At 35.7% G+C, this 24,465-nt stretch overlaps 1 protein-coding gene across 1 annotated transcript in view; it reads left to right on the top strand.

Moving 5' to 3' along the window:
- The window catches only part of LOC137388947 (alsin-like), a 116,080-nt gene extending 102,360 nt beyond the window's left edge, over positions 1 to 13,720 (top strand). The window contains exons 29-31 of the mRNA XM_068075454.1: positions 473 to 698; positions 3,566 to 3,688; positions 13,100 to 13,720. Of these exons, the coding sequence (XP_067931555.1) occupies positions 473 to 698; positions 3,566 to 3,688; positions 13,100 to 13,321 (571 nt within the window). The 3' untranslated portion in view covers positions 13,322 to 13,720. The remainder of the gene's footprint in view (positions 1 to 472; positions 699 to 3,565; positions 3,689 to 13,099) is intronic.
- The last annotated feature ends 10,745 nt before the right edge of the window (positions 13,721 to 24,465 follow it).

The raw sequence follows: 24,465 nt of genomic DNA on the forward strand, positions 1-24,465 counted from the left end.
TCCTGTGCACCTTTCACTTTTTTTCACTCTACAGTATGTTCCCTTGAACCTAGTCATAAAACAAGAAACGATGTCGCTAGAAAAATTTCGTGCACATGTGGGGACAGATATGCAAAAAAGAGCATACTGAATCCATTAAAAAATCGACAGTTGAAACAAGTCTATCGTTTGGCCATGAATGGTACATGGGGTGATGGTTGGCACACCACACCTCCATACATGGTACACGGGTGGGTTCCACACATATTTTATATTAAGTTGGTTATTTATGAGCTGCTCAGACGCTCATTGTTAACTTACAGTGATCATTGAACACTTGAATTTTAGCAGCTCATCAAAGTAACTCAGACGGTTTTTTTTTCTCTCAGCTTGTCCCTTGGTATTTCTTTTTTTAATTCTGAGATAAGACAAACTTTTATGAATTGCCGATTTCGGCATAATTCACTAGTAGTTTTGTGTCTCTGTGTTTTAGCGATATAGTCACACCAACCCTACTCATATTTCCCATGTTCTTGCCAAAGATATATGAGCCTCTGTTCCACTTGTATGCACTGCAAAATGAAACGGCTGATGAACAATACTGGAACAAGTTACAGAGATTCAACAAACAGTGCGATTCCACCCTATTTTCTTATCTTGGTATACCGGAGAGGTTTAGGATTAGTCAGGAAGAAGAGGCAACACATGGAGAGTTTAAGGTAAGGTCAATGCTGACAAATATTTACTGCTCGTCAAAGGTGTTAGTTAAAGGTATCTGAGGGCTCTGTAACTCCTCTTCGAAGGTGTTAGTTAAAGGTTTATCTGAGAGCTCTGTAACTCCTCTTCAAAGGTGTTAGTTATATGTTTATCGGAAGACTCTGTAACTCCTCTTTAAAGGTTTTAAAGGTTTATCTGAGAGCTCTGTAACTTCTCTTCAAAGGTGTTACTTAAAGGTCTATCTGAGAGCTCTGTAATTCCTCTTCGAAGGTGTTAGTTAAAGGTTTATTTGAGAGCTCTGTAACTCCTCTTCAAAGGTGTTAGTTATATGTTTATCGGAAGACTCTGTAACTCCTCTTTAAAGGTTTTAAAGGTCTATCTGAGAGCTCTGTAACTCCTCTTCAAAGGTGTTAGTTAAAGGTTTATCTGAGAGCTCTGTAACTCCTCTTCAAAGGTGTTAGTTATATGTTTATCGGAAGACTCTGTAACTCCTCTTTAAAGGTTTTAAAGGTCTATCTGAGAGCTCTGTAACTCCTCTTCAAAGGTGTTACTTAAAGGTCTATCTGAGAGCTCTGTAACTCCTCTTCAAAGGTGTTAGTTAAATGTTTATTGGAAGGCTCTGTAGCTCCTCTTCAAAGGTGTTAAAGGTCTATCTGAGAGCTTTGTAACTCTTCTTCAAAGGTGTTAGTTAAAGGTTTATCTGAGAGCTCTGTGACTCCTCTTTAGAGGTGTTACTTAAAGGTCTATCTGAGAGCTCTGTGACTCCTCTTCAGAAGTGTTAAAGGTCTATCTGAGAGCTCTGTGACTCCTCTTCAAAGGTGGTAGTTAAAGGTCTATCTGAGAGCTCTGTGACTCCTCTTCAAAGGTTTTAGTTAAAGGTTTATCTGAGAGCTCTGTGACTCTTCAAAGGTGTTAGTTAAAGGTCTATCTGAGAGCTCTGTGACGCCTCTTCAAAGGTGTTACTTAAAGGTCTATCTGAGAGCTCTGTGACTCCTCTTCAGAGGTGTTAGTTAAAGGTCTATTTGAGAGCTCTGTGACTCCATTTCAAAGGTGTTAGTTAAAGGTTTATCTGAGAGCTCTGTGACTCCTCTTCAAAGCTGTTAGTTCCAGGTCTATCTGAGAGCTCTGTAATTCCGCTTCAGAGGTGTTAGTTAAAGGTTTATCTGAGAGCTCTGTAACTCCTTCTCAGAGGTGTTAGTTAACAGTTTATCTGAGAACTATGTGACTCCTCTTCAAAGGTGTTAGTTAAAGGTCTATCTGAGAGCTCTGTGACTCCTTTTCAAATGTGTTAGTTCAAGATCTATCTGAGAGCTCTGTAACTCCTCTTCAGAGGTGTTAGTTAAAGGTCTATCTGAGAGCTCTGTGACTCTTTTTCAAAGGTGTTAGTTAAAGGTTTCTCTGAGAGCTCTGTAACTCCTTTTCAAAGGTGTTAGTTAAAGGTTTCTCTGAGAGCTCTGTAACTCCTTTTTAAAGGTGTTAGTTAAAGGTTTCTCTGAGAGCTCTGTAACTCTTTTTCAGAGGTGCTAGTTAATGGTCTATCTGAGAGCTCTGTGACTCCTCTTCAGAGGTGTTGCTTAAAGGTTTCTCTGAGAGCTCTGTAACTCCTCTCCAAAGGTGTTAGTTAAACCATAACTGTCACGAACAACTTTTATTGTATTTACTAGGTAAATCAGACACGCTGATTCCGATTTTGTACTCCAAATAAAGATTAGTCCACTAACCTTCAAAGTCATTTAGGCTTTTTTAAAGCGTTTCAATATCCGTTTCGAAAACAACACAATCGGCATTACAAGCTCCGCCCATAAATATGTGACGAAACCTAGCTTTTTCAGGAACGGAAGTTAGGAATGTTTAGTCCGATTTAGAATAATAGAGATGGGTGTCTTAAAACCCATTATTATCTAAATCCAGCCTGTAAAATAATTCCAGTTTTTTATGAAAGGTATATAAACTATTTAAAATTGCTTGTAGCTTGTTACATGACATTTAAATGGGCTGAACGCCGAGAAAAATGAGCTCAAAAAGCGCGGTTTTATCGCGAGCTAGCGTTGTTATCGCGCTTTTTAAATATGCAATGTTAAATAGCTTATCTACCTTTCAGAAAAGACTGATATTATTTTTAAAGCTGGATTTAGATATTAATAGATTTTAAAACACCCGTCTCTATTATTCTAAATCGGTCTAAACATCTCTACGTAACTTCTGTTCCTAAAAAGCTAGGTTACGTCAAGTATTTATGGGCGGAGCTTGTTATGCCGATCGTGTTGTTTTCGAGACCGATATTAAAACGCTATAAAAAATCCTTTATTACTCTGAAAGTTAGTGGCCTAATCTTTATTTTGATTACAAAACCGGAATCAGCATGTCTGATTTACCTAGTAAATACGATAAAAGTTGTTCGTGGCAGTTATGGTTTAAAGGTCTATCTTAGAGCTTCGTTACTCATTTTCAAAGGTGTTAGTTGAAGGTCTATCTGAGAGCTCTGTAGCTCCTCTTCAAAGGTGTTAGTTGAAAGTTTATCTGAGAGCTCTGTGACTCCTCTTTAAAGGCGTTAGTTAAACGTCCATGTGAGAGTTACATATCTATGTTTATGTGTCACCGGTTTGAAAATGCATATTAGTTATGCTGGACTTGGTGGTAGTATGTAGCAACTTAAACAAGATAAGAGTTGGCTCAAATCTGATTTTAGTTCGTTTACCTGAAACATAATCAAGCTTTTGGTACGTATTGATTTTATTGAAATGATCTGAACACGAACTTCATGGTTAGTCTATTCAATTCATAGAAGCCACCAAATTCGTAAACTTGTTTGTTTTTTTAGTTCTGCTGTCATGTTCATTCTCACAATTTCGGCCAATGTCTTTTTTAGTCAGGCACTTCCACCAATGGCTGCTACTCCTCGGCTATCGAATCACTGCAGCGGCTGAGCACTTGCTTCACGCCTGCCGAGAAACTTCAGGTGCTTCAACTGACCTTTGAGAAACTTAACAATGTAAGTTGAATGTGTATTGTTCAGCTGTTAATATGCTGCGCTGACTAGCATTACTTATCTACCTATCAGGGCTGTATTGTTCATCTTTAGGATGCCTCTGCCGATATTTTGAGTAGTCCTCTTCGGCGATTTGTGAGGGCTGTAGGCCCGGGCGGCCGGCGGGGCGGGTTCGGTAGGAGTGCAACGCCCTCCCAAATATCGAAAAAATTTTACAGAACACACACAAGAAACCCTATTTGAGAGCAGTTTTATTTGCATTATTGCAACTTATACAAGCAAGCATAATACTAAAAATATTTCTCAAAAATAATGAAGATTGCTGTGTATCACCTTACGTACGAATTATTGAATACAAGTCATGTGGTATGTAAATTTGTGCCAAGGGTAAGAAATGAAAATATTATGGTTTTTGATTAAGATTTGATAATAAACTCTAAACAGCAAATTTATAAATAAAAGGCTAAAGATTATTTAAAATTGAATATTAGAAGGTTTGTGATTCTGCCGAGAAGAAATAATGGTAGAACAATAAAACTAACTTAAGCTATTTAGATCTATAATAAGAGCACCAGTCACTGAGTGACTCAACTCTCACACCTTTGATGATCACTACCATAATCAGGTGATCAGGTTTGGTGCTGATGGTACTGCCTTTCCTCATTGACAAACAGGTTCAACGAGTGAGCATAAAATAAAAACTATACAATAAATATAATGCAAAATGCAAATATAGATAATAGCATAGCTCACTAAACAAACAAATTATAGACATATAATACGTGACTAGAGCTTGTCAAACAGACTGATATTAAAAAACGAAAAACACAAAATTAGGGAAAGTTTAAATCAACTGTTACATGTATGCAGCCTCAGAAAATCTTGAGTTGATTTCTTTGCAATGAAGTAGATGTTTTCACGTAAAGATAGTGTGAAAAGAATTAGCAAGCATACTCGATATATGAGCAATAAGAAGAAAGTTCGCGGTAAACTTCTTTTTTTTAAGGTTTCAAGATAGTTCTAAACATGTCTGCTTCGCGTGGCATCGATATAACAATAATAATAACGAAAACATTTCAAATATCTGCAATTGGTAATCAGTCCAGTGACTATCATCAGAATATTTCGTAAAACTGCAATAAGGCTAGTAAAGCCAACCAAGAATTACTCTACAGGATCCCGTAAGTAATTGGCTTCCCATAACTATCAAAATATTCATCTTAAGTGGAAGTAAAAGTTTTGAAGACCAGAATTTATGGTAGTCATCAAAATCAAAACTCTTTGTCTGTTCAACAGCGACTAGCACATTTAAACTTAATCGATATCATTAAATATGTGAATCCAGAACAGACAAAACCGAAACGTCTGTTTTCCGTTGGAAAATTATAGATCCTATTGGAAAACCGCTGTTTCCTGTTACAATAAAATTTAGTCGGCTCGCTTAAAACATAGAAACCCATACTGATGTTGTTTGCGTGTTTGCACTGAAGTTCCATCCATCTACATGTAGTACCGTCTAATAGTATATCCAACTACTATTAGACGTTACTACATGTCCTACTATATCCAATTCTACCATTCAGCTAAGCCTTTCCAGTATCCATGGATGTATATACTCCTGAGTCCTGACCATAGGGCTCATTAGCTATAGTTTGAATGTATGTATATACTCCGGACCATAAGGCTCGTTAGCTATAGTTAGGCTATAGTTGCTTGTAGTATACTTTTAATTTTGTTAGAGAGATAGAATAATAAATGTTGTTGCTTCTTCACTCATCATTCCCACTTTTTTTCATTCCCACAACCCTTAACTTCGGAGTCCCTGGTTGGTTGCAGGGAAGGTGCATTAGTTTATAATCATTGTCAACACAACGTGTAGTATCTACGTAACAATTACAGCACAATAAATCAGCGAGTCAAACCGGATACTCAATCAATCGGAAACAGCGGTTTTCCAATAGGATCTATAATTTTTCTCCCTTTTCGGTTCCCTTCTCAGCAGTAAAAAAATGGTGTCGAAATGGATTCGCTAGGTTTGCAACCACTAGTAGTATCCTGAAAACGGGCTGTGCACACAATACGTTTGCACCTTTTGTCAGAACATTGTCGACACTAAACCACAAGAAAATCACCGTTTGGCGGTTCTGGGTGCTGAAATTTTGCCTCTGGACAGCAGAGGCTGCCTCATATAACAATACGGCCATGCTACCTATGCATGTCTTACCAATACAGTCAATGCTCAATTCCCTTATTATTTATTTCGAGGTCATTCCGCATCTTGGTATCACTAAATGAGTGGTTTAGATGGCACCACTAATACCACTTATTAGCAGGTATTATTAGTACCACTCATGATGTGGTTTTATTAGCATCACTCATACAGAGATATTTATCCTCATGATTTATTATAACACATCTAGAATGCAGCAACATAATTATAGCATTGTTTAATACCACTCAAGCAGTGGTATTACTTTAGTACCACTTGTGTGGTAGCAATTAAAACCCAAACCAAACCCGTACTGGCTTGACAGTCACTGTGGATATTCTATGGCTTTAGCTATTTAATAGGCTTGTCATTTCATGGTAACACATATTTTACACAAAATTAGTGCAAGTGTTAAAAAGTTTACAGAGCAGAAAAACCAGTAATATTATAATGATATATTATAGTAATATATACTAGAAGTTTCCCTGTCATAAAGCCCGCAACCAAAGTTATAATGTAAAAAGAAAGGGTACTGCCAGTTGAGAAATGCAATATTAGCAGTCAAATCGCACTGCAGTCCAATAGGAGAACAGTTACTGCAATGGTAGCTGTAATGTACTGGGTGTTATTATGTACAACAAACAGCAATAATGAAAAGAAAAGATTATATGTTTATATCTCTCCCTTGCAATAGGAGAAATGCAATATTAGAAGTAAAATTGGCAAGCTGCTGTGTAATATACACAGACTGGGGGGCTGTATATCATTGGTCATAGCAACCAATGTCAAGAAGTTGTGATATTTATGTAGATTTCTGTATTTACATGTATATCTAAAAAAATATGCTGAATTTAAAAATCTAAACAGATTTTAGCTGGTTGTCATAAAAATAGATGTATATCTATAAAAACATGTAGGCCTATTACTTAATTTTGCAGATATTAAAAACGGCTTGGCAGTACCGTGATATTGGGCACAGCCGCAGTATCATCAACAAAATCTTTAGAAAAATAATTACAGTAACATATTGCACACCATCGGTCACTATGTACGTCGATCTTGTAAATTCGAATGATTATTCTTGTAATTAAATCTTATAAAATCGAATAATTATTCTTATAATTAAATTTTGTAATAATCTTATAAGAATCGTTAGAAAAATATCGTCGTCATTTCCTTTACTTTCACTGCTTTGGACATCAGTTGTAATACCAAAGTACTCATTATAAGTGTCCAAAATGTCAGAGTCTGGTAGAATCGGCAAAAAAGAAACGATTACTTTTCAGTACTTCTACATTAATTACAGAAACCTTTGGCAATTGGACACTGCCATAGATAGTTGAAATGTGCACGTTTTTCTCGTGAACTGCGCATGAGTTAATGGTTCTACTCTCTGACGGACGACCTTATCGACGTTTCGTTGGCCGGTCTTAATTTTGATTAAAAGAAGCTTGTCAAGCTTTTATCACGATTTTAGGCCAAATTAATCTGTCTATTTGTGTATATTCCGATCAAATGGGTTAGTTTTAGGATATTGCGGTAACCTTTCAAAGACTTGGTAACATATTTAAATATGTTTATATGTGTTTTGTATCATTATTATACTTAGACGACTCTACACAAAAATGGTTCAATTTTTTGATGGGATTATTGTACAAGGGTTTGGTAACATTGACCCTTGTTACCAAACCCTTTTGGTAATAAGGGTCGTTGACGGATAATTTTTTTGAAAGTCATATGCATTTATCATAAAGCTCCCAAACATTTGCTTCGCTGGTGCTTGGTTGTGGGATTATATTTCATAATTATATATAGTATTTGCCGAAAAAGGCAAATAGTTATTTCCTACCACTCATGCTGTGATAGTAGCTAATATCAGACCACGGAGCAGCGGTGCTAATTAATACCACTGCATGTGTGGTTTTAAAATGACCACTCTCATACCACTGGACAAGCCATATTATTCATACCGCTTTATAAGTGGTATTCATGTGGGGATACACTGTACGGTTTATAAGTGGTATTAATGTGGGGATACACTGTACGGTTTATAAGTGGTATTAATGTGGGGATACACTGTACGGTTTATAAGTGGTATTAATGTGGGGATACACTGTACGGTTTATAGGTAGTATTAATGTGGGGATACACTGTACGGTTTATAAGTGGTATTAATGTGGGGATACACTGTACGGTTTATAAGTGGTATTAATGTGGGGATACACTGTACGGTTTATAAGTGGTATTAATGTGGGGATACACTGTACGGTTTATAAATGGTATTAATGTGGGGATACACTGTACGGTTTATAAGTGGTATTAATGTGGGGATACACTGTACGGTTTATAAGTGGTATTAATGTGGGGATACACTGTACGGTTTATAAGTGGTATTAATGTGGGGATACACTGTACGGTTTATAAGTGGTATTAATGTGGGGATACACTGTACGGTTTATAAGTGGTATTAATGTGGGGATACACTGTACGGTTTATAAGTGGTATTAATGTGGGGATACACTGTACGGTTTATAAGTGGTATTAATGTGGGGATACACTGTACGGTTTATAAGTGGTATTAATGTGGGGATACACTGTACGGTTTATAAGTGGTATTAATGTGGGGATACACTGTACGGTTTATAAGTGGTATTAATGTGGGGATACACTGTACGGTTTATAAATGGTATTAATGTGGGGATACACTGTACGGTTTATAAGTGGTATTCATGTGGGGATACACTGTACGGTTTATAAGTGGTATTAATGTGGGGATACACTGTACGGTTTATAAGTGGTATTAATGTGGGGATACACTGTACGGTTTATAAATGGTATTCATGTGGGGATACACTGTACGGTTTATAAATGGTATTAATGTGGGGATACACTGTACGGTTTATAAGTGGTATTAATGTGGGGATACACTGTACGGTTTATAAGTGGTATTAATGTGGGGATACACTGTACGGTTTATAAATGGTATTAATGTGGGGATACACTGTACGGTTTATAAGTGGTATTAATGTGGGGATACACTGTACGGTTTATAAGTGGTATTAATGTGGGGATACACTGTACGGTTTATAAGTGGTATTAATGTGGGGATACACTGTACGGTTTATAAGTGGTATTAATGTGGGGATACACTGTACGGTTTATAAGTGGTATTAATGTGGGGATACACTGTACGGTTTATAAGTGGTATTAATGTGGGGATACACTGTACGGTTTATAAGTGGTATTAATGTGGGGATACACTGTACGGTTTATAAGTGGTATTAATGTGGGGATACACTGTACGGTTTATAAATGGTATTAATGTGGGGATACACTGTACGCTTTATAAGTGGTATTCATGTGGGGATACACTGTACGGTTTATAAGTGGTATTAATGTGGGGATACACTGTACGGTTTATAAGTGGTATTAATGTGGGGATACACTGTACGGTTTATAGGTAGTATTAATGTGGGGATACACTGTACGGTTTATAAGTGGTATTAATGTGGGGATACACTGTACGGTTTATAAGTGGTATTAATGTGGGGATACACTGTACGGTTTATAAGTGGTATTAATGTGGGGATACACTGTACGGTTTATAAGTGGTATTAATGTGGGGATACACTGTACGGTTTATAAGTGGTATTAATGTGGGGATACACTGTACGGTTTATAAGTGGTATTCATGTGGGGATACACTGTACGGTTTATAAGTGGTATTAATGTGGGGATACACTGTACGGTTTATAAGTGGTATTCATGTGGGGATACACTGTTTATCTCAGCTTTTCATCCTCAATAATCAGTTCTCATTGTTTTATTTTAATGAAAATTTCTCATTTCCATTTTTTGACATTCTCCGTTAAAATGTCTATATCTATAACATCTATGGTATTTACCAAATATGTTAGTTGTACACTCCAAATTTTGTTTTTTTAAATTTTGTTCATCTTTCAAGATTATATAATTAGTGTGACTCAAGCAAATCTTGAAAAGATGAGATTTGTTTTGCTTTCTGCAAGGTTTTTGACAAGGTCATGTTGTCATCAGGGAATCAGCAACATGTTATGGATGAATTTAAGAATTTGCAATTGAGTTGGCAGATCAGTTTCGGAGAATACATTTACACAATTATTTAGCAAGGTAATTCTAACTCATACTTTCCAGAATCCAACGAGACTATCTATATAAATGTCAGTGTTTGTCCGTCGTTGGTCTGTCCAGTCATAGTGATAAAATCTTTAGCAACAAAAAATCTCTTTCGTACTGGATTAGAACTCACAACATTCAAATAGCAAACATGTATATTTATAAGGGTGCGGAACCACAAGGCTAAGCTGTTCTTGTCTTAACCATCGCTCTTACCATATGCTCTATATTCCTTATGTGATTGCACACAGTAAATGTTCACTTTTTATTATCAATTAATATAGTGCGCCCTTATGTTATGATGCCCTTTTTATACGATTTTTCTGCCTTACGATATGGAATACAATGTTTTTTCGTCTTCGCCATACAACTTTTTTGTCATACGGTTTCAACAAAAAAACATTCTCGAAATTAAAATTTGGCAGCCGGTGAGCTGATTGCGTTGAAATAACGAAGATGCCGATATGCTATTTGTCAAAGTCCCTCTCACAACGCCTGAAAGAGATGCGGTGCTCGCTCTTAAAACTTTAGCTTCAAGTATGTGTTTAGTAGGCTAAATTCATTCAAGTCAAATTTGACGTTTATGTTAAATGTCTGTTTCCAAGGTAAGAACTCTCTATGGTATGTACTGCATGCAGTACTTTGTAATGTGACATTTTATTGCAGAACACAATTACTAAATACACTAAAGTTACTGTAGGTAACTATAGTTGATGATGTTAACATGTTATTTTGTTACTAATTTTTAACATGTATAGTATTGTAGAGGACTGGACAAACGCTAACCATGCTCTTAGCTTTAGACACCGATATTCTTTGTTAGGACCTTAGGTGTGCTTCTTTTGTATCTTATTATATAATACTGTGTTTCTGGGCCTGCCTCACAGGCCTGCCGTTATGCTATTATATGGTATTATCTAGGCCCGCCTCACAGGCCTGCCACAAGGCATTTAGTGTTACATAATCATTATGTAAGTGGGCAGAGCGAAACCATATATAAGGAGGAGGCGCAGGCCACCTCATTGGGATTTGTACTTGTGAGCTCGATGCTGTTTAACGCTGTATTACATATGTGCTGATTATATATACATGTATATAATAAATAGACTACATTTATTTGTACGAACTGATCACGTTTATGCCTGCCTGGTTGGCTTAATCAGGATCCTTCTGCCAGAACTGATCTGGCTTCAAGTACGAACTGTTTGGGAGATACCTAAGGAAGGCTAGGGGTTGGCTACGCTACAACCGGACCTGATCAGAAATGCGATAGCATTGGAGATCAGGCCCTACAGTAAGCTAGCCGGGACCTAGATTAGCCAAGATAGGGTCTCAGAGAGCAGGCTGTGCTAGTATTCCAAGTGAGCCTGAACTGAGGGCAACCAGCCGCGGCCTGATCAGACCACTAGGTGTGTCCGGCAGGCCGATGAGGGGAAGGCCCAGTGTTCAGACTGCACCGGCTTGTTAGGAAAGTAAGGCTGGCTCAGCTATCGGGGCCAAACCTTTACAGTATGTATATAAAACTTTGATGGTTTTTACCAGGTGGTGTTTGCATTAGGTTATTACTAAGGGTTTCTATACCCCTCTATACGACATTTTTGCCTTACGATGCCAACACTGGAATGAATTAAAATCAAATGGTGAGGCGCCAATGTATTACCTTTTGCGTTTGTTATTCTTTTGAAATCTTTAAAAGCTAATTTTTTTGCCATTACCTATTTTTTTAATTTATTATTTGCGAATTATGCCATTCCAGTTTCAAATGTGCCATTCCAGTTTCAAGTGTGTCATTCTAGTTTCAAATGTGCCATTCCAGTTTCAAATGCGTCATTCCAGTTTCAAATGTGTCATTCCAGTTTCAAATGTGTCATTCCAGTTTTAAATGTGTCATTCCAGTTTCAAATGTGCCATTCCAGTTTCAAATGTGTCATTCCAGTTTCAAATGTGTCATTCCAGTTTCAAATGTGTCATTCCAGTTCCAATGTGTCATTCCAGTTTCAAATGTGTCATTTCAATTTCAAATGTGCCATTCCAGTTTCAATTGTGACATTCCAGTTTCAAATGTGTCATTCCAGTTTCAAATGTGCCGTTCCAGTTTCAAATGTGCCATTCTAGTTTCAAATGTGCCATTCCAGTTTTAAATGTGCCATTCCAATTTCAAGAGTGTCATTCCAATTTCAAATGTGTCATTCCAATTTCAAGTGTGCCATTCCAATTTCAAATGTGCCATTCCAATTTCAAAAGTGCCATTTTACTCCTATTTTTGGTTTTTCCTCAGGTTCAATCACTAAATATGTAAAATACTTCATTTGGAAAATTATTATTATCTGGAGTCGTATTTGCTTCTACATTATTTTTCTGTTTGGTCAGACAAAGTCAGATATCTCATTTTTACGTTTGTACCAGTATCGAGAGGTACCAGTATCAAGAGGTACCAGTATCAAGAGGTACCGGTATCAAAAGGTACCAATATCCAGTTTTATGGATAGCTTCTGCAACAGTTGCAGAAGTTGCAACCTTTTTTATACCCAACACTTTTATGTACTCATTGTTATTATTAATTGATTCAACGTATTCATGATTTTCATTTTGTTTTTTGTTTTGTCTGTATTACTTGTATCATTACCAAATCATTTTTCATTCTAATCATAGCAAAACTGATTTGATTTAGGCTGTACTTGCTAGTTGTTTCACATTTATATTTAAGCACCTTTACGGTTGTTTTACTTTTTCTCTTAATTTATTTGAGCTGCACAAAACACTTTTCTCATGATATGTAGTTAGAAAGTAAAAATGGGAAATGTTTTTATATGTTAAATACAAATAAATTTTCTGTTCAAAGACTTGTTTATTACCCGGGCTGGGCATTCTTTTAGTTTTTCATATATTTGAGTTGCCTTTTTTGTGCAAAAGTTCTCTGCCCATTTTGTTCTTGCGTTGCTAGATAGCTGTCAAGTGGTGTGTAGTATGTTTGACAACAGATAGTATCTGTGATTATTGTTTTTATTATCTGTGATTTAAACTGTTCTATCGGACATGTCTATTTGTAGATTGTCAAGGCTAGCTTGTCGGATGACTTTAATTGGACAATGGATGACTTATTTCCTGTTTTTTTGTTTGTCGTCATTCGATCACGGCTACGATATCTTGGCTCCGAGATACACTTTATGGATGATCTTATGGACGGGCATTTAGAATTCGGGGAACTGGGGCTCATGTTTACGACACTCAAAGCCTGCCACTTGCAGATACATACAGAGAAACTAATTTAGTGGTAATAAGCTATCGGCTGTGGAAGAAACAAAAGGTCCACAATTATTTGTAAGAATACTCGTTCATTGGGCCTCTTAACACTTGAGATGTCTCCCCGTCATATTTCATCAATTAGAAAACATTTATTCACCACTGTTGTCTCTACTGATGTATCTGTGATATTGCTAGCTTGTATCTTATTCATTGTTTTTATACAGTCCCATGGATTCTATTAAGATCATTTAATTTGGTATAATTATGTTATTTCAATTGAATATTTTTGGTGTTAACCACTCATGTCTTGTCTATTATAATGCTGAGGTTATTTTTCTATTGCCTAATTGTTGAACACTCTATTGCCATCCTGCAATCCATTGATTGAGAAATGACACACTTATAAAATATTTGAAATTCAATTATGGAACTAATCTTATATTTTTATTGTCTGTTCTAAAATTTATGCAAGGTATGAATTTATGCAAGGTCACCCTAAAAAGCCTCAATTCATTGTAAGTAGGTGATTTGTCAGTTACAATAGGTTGATTGTAATCAAACTTGCTAAAAAGCATCAACTCATTGTAATCAGATGATTTGTCAGTTACAATAGGTTGATTGTAATCAAACTTGCTGAAAAGCCTCAACTCATTGTAATCAGATGATTTGTCAGTTACAATAGGTTGATTGTAATCAAACTTGCTAAAAAGCACCAATTCATTGTAATTAGATGATTTATCAGTTACAATAGGGTGATTGTAATCAAACTTGCTAAAAAGCACCAATTCATTGTAATTAGATGATTTATCAATTACAATAGGGTGATTGTAATCAAACTTGCTGAAAAGCCTCAACTCATTGTAATCAGATGATTTGTCAGTTACAATAGGTTGATTGTAATCAAACTTACTAAAAAGCACCAATTCATTGTAATTAGATGATTTATCAGTTACAATAGGGTGATTGTAATCAAACTTGCTGAAAAGCCTCAACTCATTGTAATCAGATGATTTGTCAGTTACAATAGGTTGATTGTAATAAAACTTACTAAAAAGCCTCAACTCATTGTAATTAGGTGATTTGTCAGTTACAATAGGTTGATTGTAATTAAACTTGCTAAAAAGCACCAATTCATTGTAATTAGATGATTTATCAGTTACAATAGGGTGATTGTAATCAAACTTGCTGAAAAGCCTCAACTCATTGTAATCAGATGATTTGTAAGTTACAATAGGTTGATTGTAATCAAACTTACTAAAAAGCCTCAACTCATTGTAATTAGGTGATTTGTCAGTTACAATAGGGTGATTGTAATCAAACTTGCTAAAAAGCCTCAATTCATTGTAATTAGATGATTTGTCAGTTACAATAGGGTGATTGTAATCAAACTTGCTGAAAAGCTTCAACTCATTGTAATCAGATGATTTGTCAGTTACAATAGGGTGATTGTAATCAAACTTACTAAAAACCCTCAACTCATTGTAATTAGGTGATTTGTCAGTTACAATAGGGTGATTGTAATCAAACTTGCTAAAAAGCCTCAATTCATTGTAATTAGATGATTTGTCAGTTACAATAGGGTGATTGTAATCAAACTTGCTGAAAAGCTTCAACTCATTGTAATCAGATGATTTGTCAGTTACAATAGGGTGATTGTAATCAAACTTACTAAAAACCCTCAACTCATTGTAATCAGATGATTTATCAGTTACAATAGGGTGATTGTAATCAAACTTGCTAAAAAGCCTCAACTCATTGTAATTAGGTGATTTGTCAGTTACAATAGGGTGATTGTAATCAAACTTGCTAAAAAGCCTCAACTCATTGTAATTAGATGATTTGTCAGTTACAATAGGGTGATTGCAATCAAACTTGATAAAAAGCTTCAACTCATTGTAATTAGATGATTTATCAGTTACAATTGGTTGATTGTAATCAAACTTGCTGAAAAGCCTCAATTCATTGTAATTAGATGATTTGTCAGTTACAATAGGTTGATTGTAATCAAACTTACTAAAAAGCCTCAACTCATTGTAATTAGATGATTTATCAGTTACAATAGGGTGATTGTAATCAAACTTGCTAAAAAGCCTCAACTCATTGTAATCAGATGATTTGTCAGTTACAATAGGTTGATGGTAATCAAACTTGCTAAAAAGCCTCAACTCATTGTAATTAGGTGATTTGTCAGTTACAATAAATTGATTTCAATCAAACTTGCTAAAATGCCTCAATTCATTGTAATTAGGTGATTTGTCAGTTACAATAAATTGATTGCAATCAAACTTGCTAAATAGCCTCAGTTCATTAAAATTAGGTGATTTGTCAGTTACAAGAAATTGATTGTAATCAAATTAGCTCAAAAGCCTCAATTCATTGTAATTAGGTGATTTGTCAGTTACAATAGGTTGATTGCAATCAAACTTGCTAAAAAGCCTCAACTCATTGTAATTAGGTGATTTGTCAGTTACAATAGGTTGATGGTAATCAAACTTGCTAAAAAGCCTCAACTCATTGTAATTAGGTGATTTGTCAGTTACAATAGGTTGATTGTAATCAAACTTACTAAAAAGCCTCAATTCATTGTAATTAGATGATTTGTCAGTTACAATAGTGTGATTGTAATCAATCTTGCTAAAAAGCCTCAATTCATTGTAATTAGGTGATTTGTCAGTTACAATAGGTTGATGGTAATCAAACTTGCTAAAAAGCCTCAACTCATTGTAATTAGGTGATTTGTCAGTTACAATAGGTTGATTGCAATCAAACTTGCTAAAAAGCCTCAACTCATTGTAATTAGGTGATTTGTCAGTTACAATAGGGTGATTGTAATCAAACTTGCTAAAAAGCCTCAATTCATTGTAATTAGATGATTTGTCAGTTACAATAGGGTGATTGTAATCAAACTTGCTAAAAAGCCTCAACTCATTGTAATTAGATGATTTGTCAGTTACAATAGGGTGATTGCAATCAAACTTGCTAAAAAGCCTCAACTCATTGTAATTAGGTGATTTGTCAGTTACAATAGGGTGATTGTAATCAAACTTGCTAAAAAGCCTCAACTCATTGTAATTAGGTGATTTGTCAGTTACAATAGGGTGATTGTAATCAAACTTGCTAAAAAGCCTCAACTCATTGTAATCAGATGATTTGTCAGTTACAATAGGTTGATTGTAATCAAACTTGCTGAAAAGCCTCAACTCATTGTAATTAGATGATTTATCAGTTACAATAGGGTGATTGTAATCAAACTTGCTAAAAAGCCTCAACTCATTGTAATCAGATGATTTGTCAGTTACAATAGGTTGATGGTAATCAAACTTGCTAAAAAGCCTCAACTCATTGTAATTAGGTGATTTGTCAGTTACAATAAATTGATTGCAATCAAACTTGCTAAATAGCCTCAGTTCATTAAAATTAGGTGATTTGTCAGTTACAAGAAATTGATTGTAATCAAATTAGCTCAAAAGCCTCAATTCATTGTAATCAGATGATTTGTCAGTTACAATAGGTTGATGGTAATCAAACTTGCTAAAAAGCCTCAACTCATTGTAATTAGGTGATTTGTCAGTTACAATAAATTGATTTCAATCAAACTTGCTAAAATGCCTCAATTCATTGTAATTAGGTGATTTGTCAGTTACAATAAATTGATTGCAATCAAACTTGCTAAATAGCCTCAGTTCATTAAAATTAGGTGATTTGTCAGTTACAAGAAATTGATTGTAATCAAATTAGCTCAAAAGCTTCAATTCATTGTAATTAGGTGATTTGTCAGTTACAATAGGTTGATTGCAATCAAACTTGCTAAAAAGCCTCAACTCATTGTAATTAGGTGATTTGTCAGTTACAATAGGTTGATGGTAATCAAACTTGCTAAAAAGCCTCAACTCATTGTAATTAGGTGATTTGTCAGTTACAATAGGTTGATTGCAATCAAACTTACTAAAAAGCCTCAATTCATTGTAATTAGATGATTTGTCAGTTACAATAGTGTGATTGTAATCAATCTTGCTAAAAAGCCTCAATTCATTGTAATTAGGTGATTTGTCAGTTACAATAGGTTGATTGCAATCAAACTTGCTAAAAAGCCTCAACTCATTGTAATTAGGTGATTTGTCAGTTACAATAGGTTGATTGTAATCAAACTTGCTGAAAAGCCTCAACTCATTGTAATTAGGTGATTTGTCAGTTACAATTGGTTGATTGTAATCAAACTTGCTAAAAAGCATCAATTCATTGTAATTAGATGATTTGTCAGTTACAATAGTGTGATTGTAATCAATCTTGCTAAAAAGCCTCAATTCATTGTAATTAGGTGATTTGTCAGTTACAATAGGTTGATTGCAATCAAACTTGCTAAAAAGCCTCAACTCATTGTAATTAGGTGATTTGTCAGTTACAATTGGTTGATTGTAATCAAACTTGCTAAAAAGCCTCAACTCATTGTAATTAGATGATTTGTCAGTTACAATAGTGTGATTGTAATCAATCTTGCTAAAAAGCCTCAATTCATTGTAATTAGGTGATTTGTCAGTTACAATAGGTTGATTGCAATCAAACTTGCTAAAAAGCCTCAACTCATTGTAATTAGGTGATTTGTCAGTTACAATAGGTTGATTGTAATCAAACTTGCTAAAAAGCATCAATTCATTGTAATTAGATGATTTGTCAGTTACAATAGGTTGATTGTAATCAAACTTGCTAAAAAGCCTCAATTCATTGTAATTAGGTGATTTGTCAGTTACAATAGGTTGATTGTAATCAAACTTACTAAAAAGCCTCAACTCATTGTAATTAGATGATTTGTCAGTTACAATAGGTTGATTGTAATCAAACTTGCTGAAAAGCCTCAATTCATTGTAATTAGATGATTTGTCAGTTACAATAGGTTGATTGTAATCAAACTTGATAAAAAGCCTCAATTCATTGTAATTAGGTGATTTGTCAGTTACAATAGGTTGATTGTAATAAAACTTGCTAAAAAGCCTCAACTCATTGTAATTAGATGATTTGTCAGTTACAATAGGTTGATTGTAATCAAACTTGCTAAAAAGCCTCAACTCATTGTAATTAGATGATTTGTCAGTTACAATAGGTTGATTGTAATCAAACTTGCTAAAAAGCCTCAACTCATTGTAATTAGATGATTTGTCAGTTACAATAGGTTGATTGTAATCAAACTTGCTAAAAAGCATCAATTCATTGTAATTAGATGATTTGTCAGTTACAATAGGTTGATTGTAATCAAACTTGCTAAAAAGCCTCAACTCATTGTAATTAGATGATTTGTCAGTTACAATAGGTTGATTGTAATCAAACTTGCTAAAAAGCATCAATTCATTGTAATTAGATGATTTGTCAGTTACAATAGGTTGATTGTAATCAAACTTGCTAAAAAGCCTCAATTCATTGTAATTAGGTGATTTGTCAGTTACAATAGGTTGATTGTAATCAAACTTGCTGAAAAGCCTCAACTCATTGTAATTAGATGATTTGTCAGTTACAATAGGTTGATTGTAATCAAACTTGATAAAAAGCCTCAATTCATTGTAATTAGGTGATTTGTCAGTTACAATAGGTTGATTGTAATAAAACTTGCTAAAAAGCCTCAACTCATTGTAATTAGATGATTTGTCAGTTACAATAGGTTGATTGTAATCAAACTTGCTAAAAAGCCTCAATTCATTGTAATTAGATGATTTGTCAGTTACAATAGGTTGATTGTAATCAAACTTGCTAAAATGCCTCAATTCATTGTAATCAGATGATTTGTCAGTTACAATAGGTTGATTGTAATCAAACTTGCTAAAAAGCCTCAATTCATTGTAATTAGATGATTTGTCAGTTACAATAGGTTGATTGTAATCAAACTTGCTAAAATGCCTCAATTCATTGTAATCAGATGATTTGTCAGTTACAATAGGTTGATTGTAATCAAACTTGCTAAAAAGCCTCAATTCATTGTAATTAGATGATTTGTCAGTTACAATAGGTTGATTGTAATCAAACTTGCTAAAAAGCTTCAACTCATTGTAATCAGATGATTTGTCAGTTACAATAGGTTGATTGTAATCAAACTTGCTAAAAAGCCTCAACTCATTGTAATCAGATGATTTGTCAGTTACAATAGGTTGATTGTAATCAAACTTGCTCAAATGCCTCAACTCATTGTAATTAGGTGATTTGTCAGTTACAATAGGTTGATTGTAATCAAACTTGCTAAAAAGCCTCAATTCATTGTAATTAGGTGATTTGTCAGTTACAATAGGTTGATTGTAATCAAACTTACTAAAAAGCCTCAACTCATTGTAATTAGATGATTTGTCAGTTACAATAGGTTGATTGTAATCAAACTTGCTGAAAAGCCTCAATTCATTGTAATTAGATGATTTGTCAGTTACAATAGGTTGATTGTAATCAAACTTGATAAAAAGCCTCAATTCATTGTAATTAGGTGATTTGTCAGTTACAATAGGTTGATTGTAATAAAACTTGCTAAAAAGCCTCAACTCATTGTAATTAGATGATTTGTCAGTTACAATAGGTTGATTGTAATCAAACTTGCTAAAAAGCCTCAATTCATTGTAATTAGATGATTTGTCAGTTACAATAGGTTGATTGTAATCAAACTTGCTAAAATGCCTCAATTCATTGTAATCAGATGATTTGTCAGTTACAATAGGTTGATTGTAATCAAACTTGCTAAAAAGCCTCAATTCATTGTAATTAGATGATTTGTCAGTTACAATAGGTTGATTGTAATCAAACTTGCTAAAAAGCTTCAACTCATTGTAATCAGATGATTTGTCAGTTACAATAGGTTGATTGTAATCAAACTTGCTAAAAAGCCTCAACTCATTGTAATCAGATGATTTGTCAGTTACAATAGGTTGATTGTAATCAAACTTGCTAAAATGCCTCAACTCATTGTAATTAGGTGATTTGTCAGTTACAATAGGTTGATTGTAATCAAACTTGCTAAAAAGCCTCAATTCATTGTAATTAGATGAATTATCAGTTACAATTGGTTGATGGTAATCAAACTGGCTAAATGGTCTCAGTTCATTGTAATTAGATGAGTTGGAGCGTTTTAGGTCAATTTGTTAAAAACAAAAGAGTTACCTACATCTACTAAGATGTGCTGTCATTTTTTACATCTCCTTTTGCATACATACATTTACCTTCGCATACGTACATCTACCTTTGCATACCTTCAACTACCTTTGCATACCTTCATCTACTTTTGCATACTTTCATCTACCTTTGCATACTTTCATCTACCTTTGCATACCTTAATCTACCTTTGCATACCTTCAACTACTTTTGCATACCTTTATCTAACTTTGCATACTTTCATCTACCTTTGCATACCTTCATCTACTTTTGCATGCCTTCGTCTACCTTTGCATACCTTCATCTACCTTTGCATACCTTCATCTACCTTTGCATACCTTCATCTACCTTTGCATACCTTCATCTACCTTTGCATACCTTCATCTACCTGTGCATACCTTCATCTACCTTTTCATACCTTTATCTACCTTTGCATACCTTCATCTACCTTTGCATACCTTCATCTACCTGTGCATACCTTCATCTACCTTTTCATACCTTTATCTACCTTTGCATACTTGCTTGTACATCTTGATTAAGTTTATATTGACATTGACTCCCTAAGTACACATTTATCAAATCTACACTCAAGTTGGCCAAGCTGCCTCGATGAGAGGTTTGGTAGGGAGCAGACAACGTTTAACTGAATTCTTTTGTGAACACCTTCAAAACATTCATTACAGGATCCCAATGTATCCGTCCAACCCCCACCATGATATTATGTTTGACTGATAATTCCCAGACAGCTGGACCGGTACTGGTCAATATATCACGGTTGTGGCCAGCTGGCAGACGCCTGAGCAATGCATTTAACGCATTGTATTGCTATGTAGAGCTTTCAACCACTTTTGCTGGTTTCAAATTTTTACTGGACTGCTTCCCGCTCGCGCCTTGTAAACAGAGGTTACAATGGTCTTATCGTTACATAAACTTGTTCTACCCATATTAGTACACACTAGTCAGCCCAGCTCGAAAAACAACACGTACATGCAAACCAAGAAGGGGTATCTATAGACCTATTAACTATACTTAATAGTTAATATTAACCTCGCAATAACCCAGACTGAACATTAATTAGAATATTCAATTCAATTTCCATCAATTTGCGCTTGTATTTAAAAATATAAAAACAAAAATTGTCTCTTTAATACTATTACACCAGTTTATATTATAACATTTTACTACGTTATTATGATGTGCTTAACAAGCTGCTTCAAATTTTGGAGGAAACTACATAAAAATGGCTCTAATGTAAAGGTTTTGTGCAACCTTCACTTTTCCTCCACTAGTACAAGACTCGGTGCATTAGTTTATACATATATTTCTGCTTAGTTCATAAGTTGTACAAGAATGCTCAAGTAACAGGCAATGAGCAGGCCCAGAACAGCTCTGCTCTTCTACACAAATGTTCAAGCTTATATAGCTAGTAAGCTCTGCCTCCATTCTACTCGGCTGGAGCCGGCACGGCTTAGTTTCGGCTCTGGCTTGACTTGGCTTAACATAAGGGATCGCCATCCACCACACTAGTGACTAGTTCATACAATTTGTAAATCAATCAAATTTGATATTATTGTATAGCTAAACGATTACTCTTTTTAGTCTATGGAAAAGTTTTCTACTCAACTGCGTAATCATGGCGGGCAACTTCACGAAACCGTTGTTATGCATCCAGTATGTTACAAAAGGTACTGTAGGGTTAATAAGTATATACTATTAATATACTCAAGTATAATTACTAGGTCTATAGGGGTAGCCCTATTTGTAACTTACACATTTTTAAATTGTGGGTACATTGAGCTTGGCTACGAATCACTAGCTGGTGTTTGCTTCAAACAGTTAATCTCAGCTCAATTTATCGTTGTTTTAGTGAGCCAAAGGAAATGGCACTGTATAGTTAGGTGGCCTTGTTTTAGGTCCTGCATTTTCCAATCACTTATTCTGGCCACAAATTGGTTTATGCTAGTAAATTGTGATTGTTGAGCATGGTGCTACAGTGCACCTTGCTAGGTGCTTCATGGTGGTACAGTGCATCTTGCTAATTGTTATATGGTGCTACATTGCACTTTGCTAGGTGTTACATGGTGCTACAGTGCACCTTGCTAGGTGCTTCATGGTGGTACAGTGCACCTTGCTAATTGTTATATGGTGCTACATTGCGCTTTGCTAGGTGTTACATGGTGCTACAGTGCACCTTGCTAGGTACTACATGGTGCTACAGCGCATCTTGCTAGGTACTACATGGTGCTACAGTGCACCTTGCTAGGTGCTACATGGTGGTACAGTGCACCTTGCTAATTGTTATATGGTGCTACATTGCACTTTGCTAGGTGTTACATGGTGCTACAGTGCACCTTGCTAGGTGCTTCATGTTGGTACAGTGCACCTTGCTAATTGTTACATGGTGCTACAGTGCACCTTGCTAGGTACTACATGGTGCTACAGCGCATCTTGCTAGGTACTACATGGCGCTACAGTGCACCTTGCTAGGTGCTACATGGTGGTACAGTGCACCTTGCTAGGTGTTACATGGTGCTACACTGCACTTTGTTAGGTGCTACATGGTGGTACAGTGAACCTTGCTAGGTGTTACATGGTGCTACAGTGCACCTTGCTAGGTACTACATGGTGCTAGAGTGCACCTTGCTAGGTGCTATATGGTGCTACAGCGCACCTTGCTAGGTGCTACATGGTGCTACAGCGCACCTTGCTAGGTGTTACATGGTGCTACAGCGCACCTTGCTAGGTACTACATCGTGCTACAGTGCACCTTGCTAGGTGCTATATGGTGCTACAGTGTGCATTGCTAAGTACTACATGGTGCTACAGCACACCTTGATAGGTGCTACATGGTGCTACAGCGCACCTTGCTAGGTGTTACATGGTGCTACAGCTCACCTTGTGTCACAGTGTGTGCTCACACTAAATGCTAATGACTCTACCAGCCCTTCAGTAACTGAGTCAGCTTATCCTATTATTTTAAGATTACTTATGCTAGCTATGTTTGGACTAGCTATGTTTGCCAGTTGCTTACACACATGCTATGCATACAGTTCATTACAGTTCATACAATATAACATTATTAACTTACAAATCCTGGCTTCATGATATGGTGTCAGGATGGGATTTTTGAGGAGACAAACAGAAAACATGGCAGAGGGAGGGCTCAAGCCGCCGGCAAGTTTTGTAAATTCTACAGACAATTCCAGCAAGACTAGTAGAAGTTGGAAAGCATGGCTCGTGCAATATGATTTTTACATGATAGCAACAGAAAAGACTAAAAAGGATGGAGAAATACAAGTTGCGACTTTATTGACACTGCTTGGTGCACAAGGCCATGAAATATTTCGAACACTGAACATAGCAGACCGAAAAGACATTGCAGAAGTAAAGAAGGCGTTCACTGAACACTTCAACCCTCAGGTAAAGACAGTCTTTGAGCGATTCAAATTTCACAGCAGAGTTCAGAAGCAAGGCGAGCCATTTGAAAGCTTTGTGACAGCGCTTCGAGACCTCATTACAACTTGTGAATTCCATGCTGATGAGAAAGACAAAGCGCTAGTGGACAGAATTGTAGCAGGTATATCGTCTAAGCCGGTTCGTGAGGATATATTCAATTTGCCAGGCAATCCTACATTACAGGAGGTTATCTCAGTATGCCAATGTAAAGAGGCTACCACGCAATACCTCAGAGAAATGAACCACCCCACAGATGGTGTTAATGCCATACGAAGTGTCGTACCCCCACAACAGAAAGTATCCTTGTCACAGAGCAAGAGCCCAAACCTACAATCGAATAGACAATATAAAACTGGAACGTTACAAACGATAAAGAACTGTAAATACTGCGCTATGGAACGTCAACGAGGGAGGTGCCCAGCTTATGGAAAGGTGTGCAGGAAATGTTCCCGTAAAAATCACTTTTCCACTGCATGCTTATCTACACGAGATAACAGTAACAACACTGCCAATGAGGTATCGAAACCTGACAACGTTAATACCGGAGACATTGCATTCGCCATCAATGACAGAAGAGAATGGACAATCAATGCTAAGT

The sequence above is a fragment of the Watersipora subatra genome, chromosome 2 (assembly GCF_963576615.1).
Source record: "Watersipora subatra chromosome 2, tzWatSuba1.1, whole genome shotgun sequence".
Lineage (NCBI taxonomy): Eukaryota > Metazoa > Bryozoa > Gymnolaemata > Cheilostomatida > Watersiporidae > Watersipora > Watersipora subatra.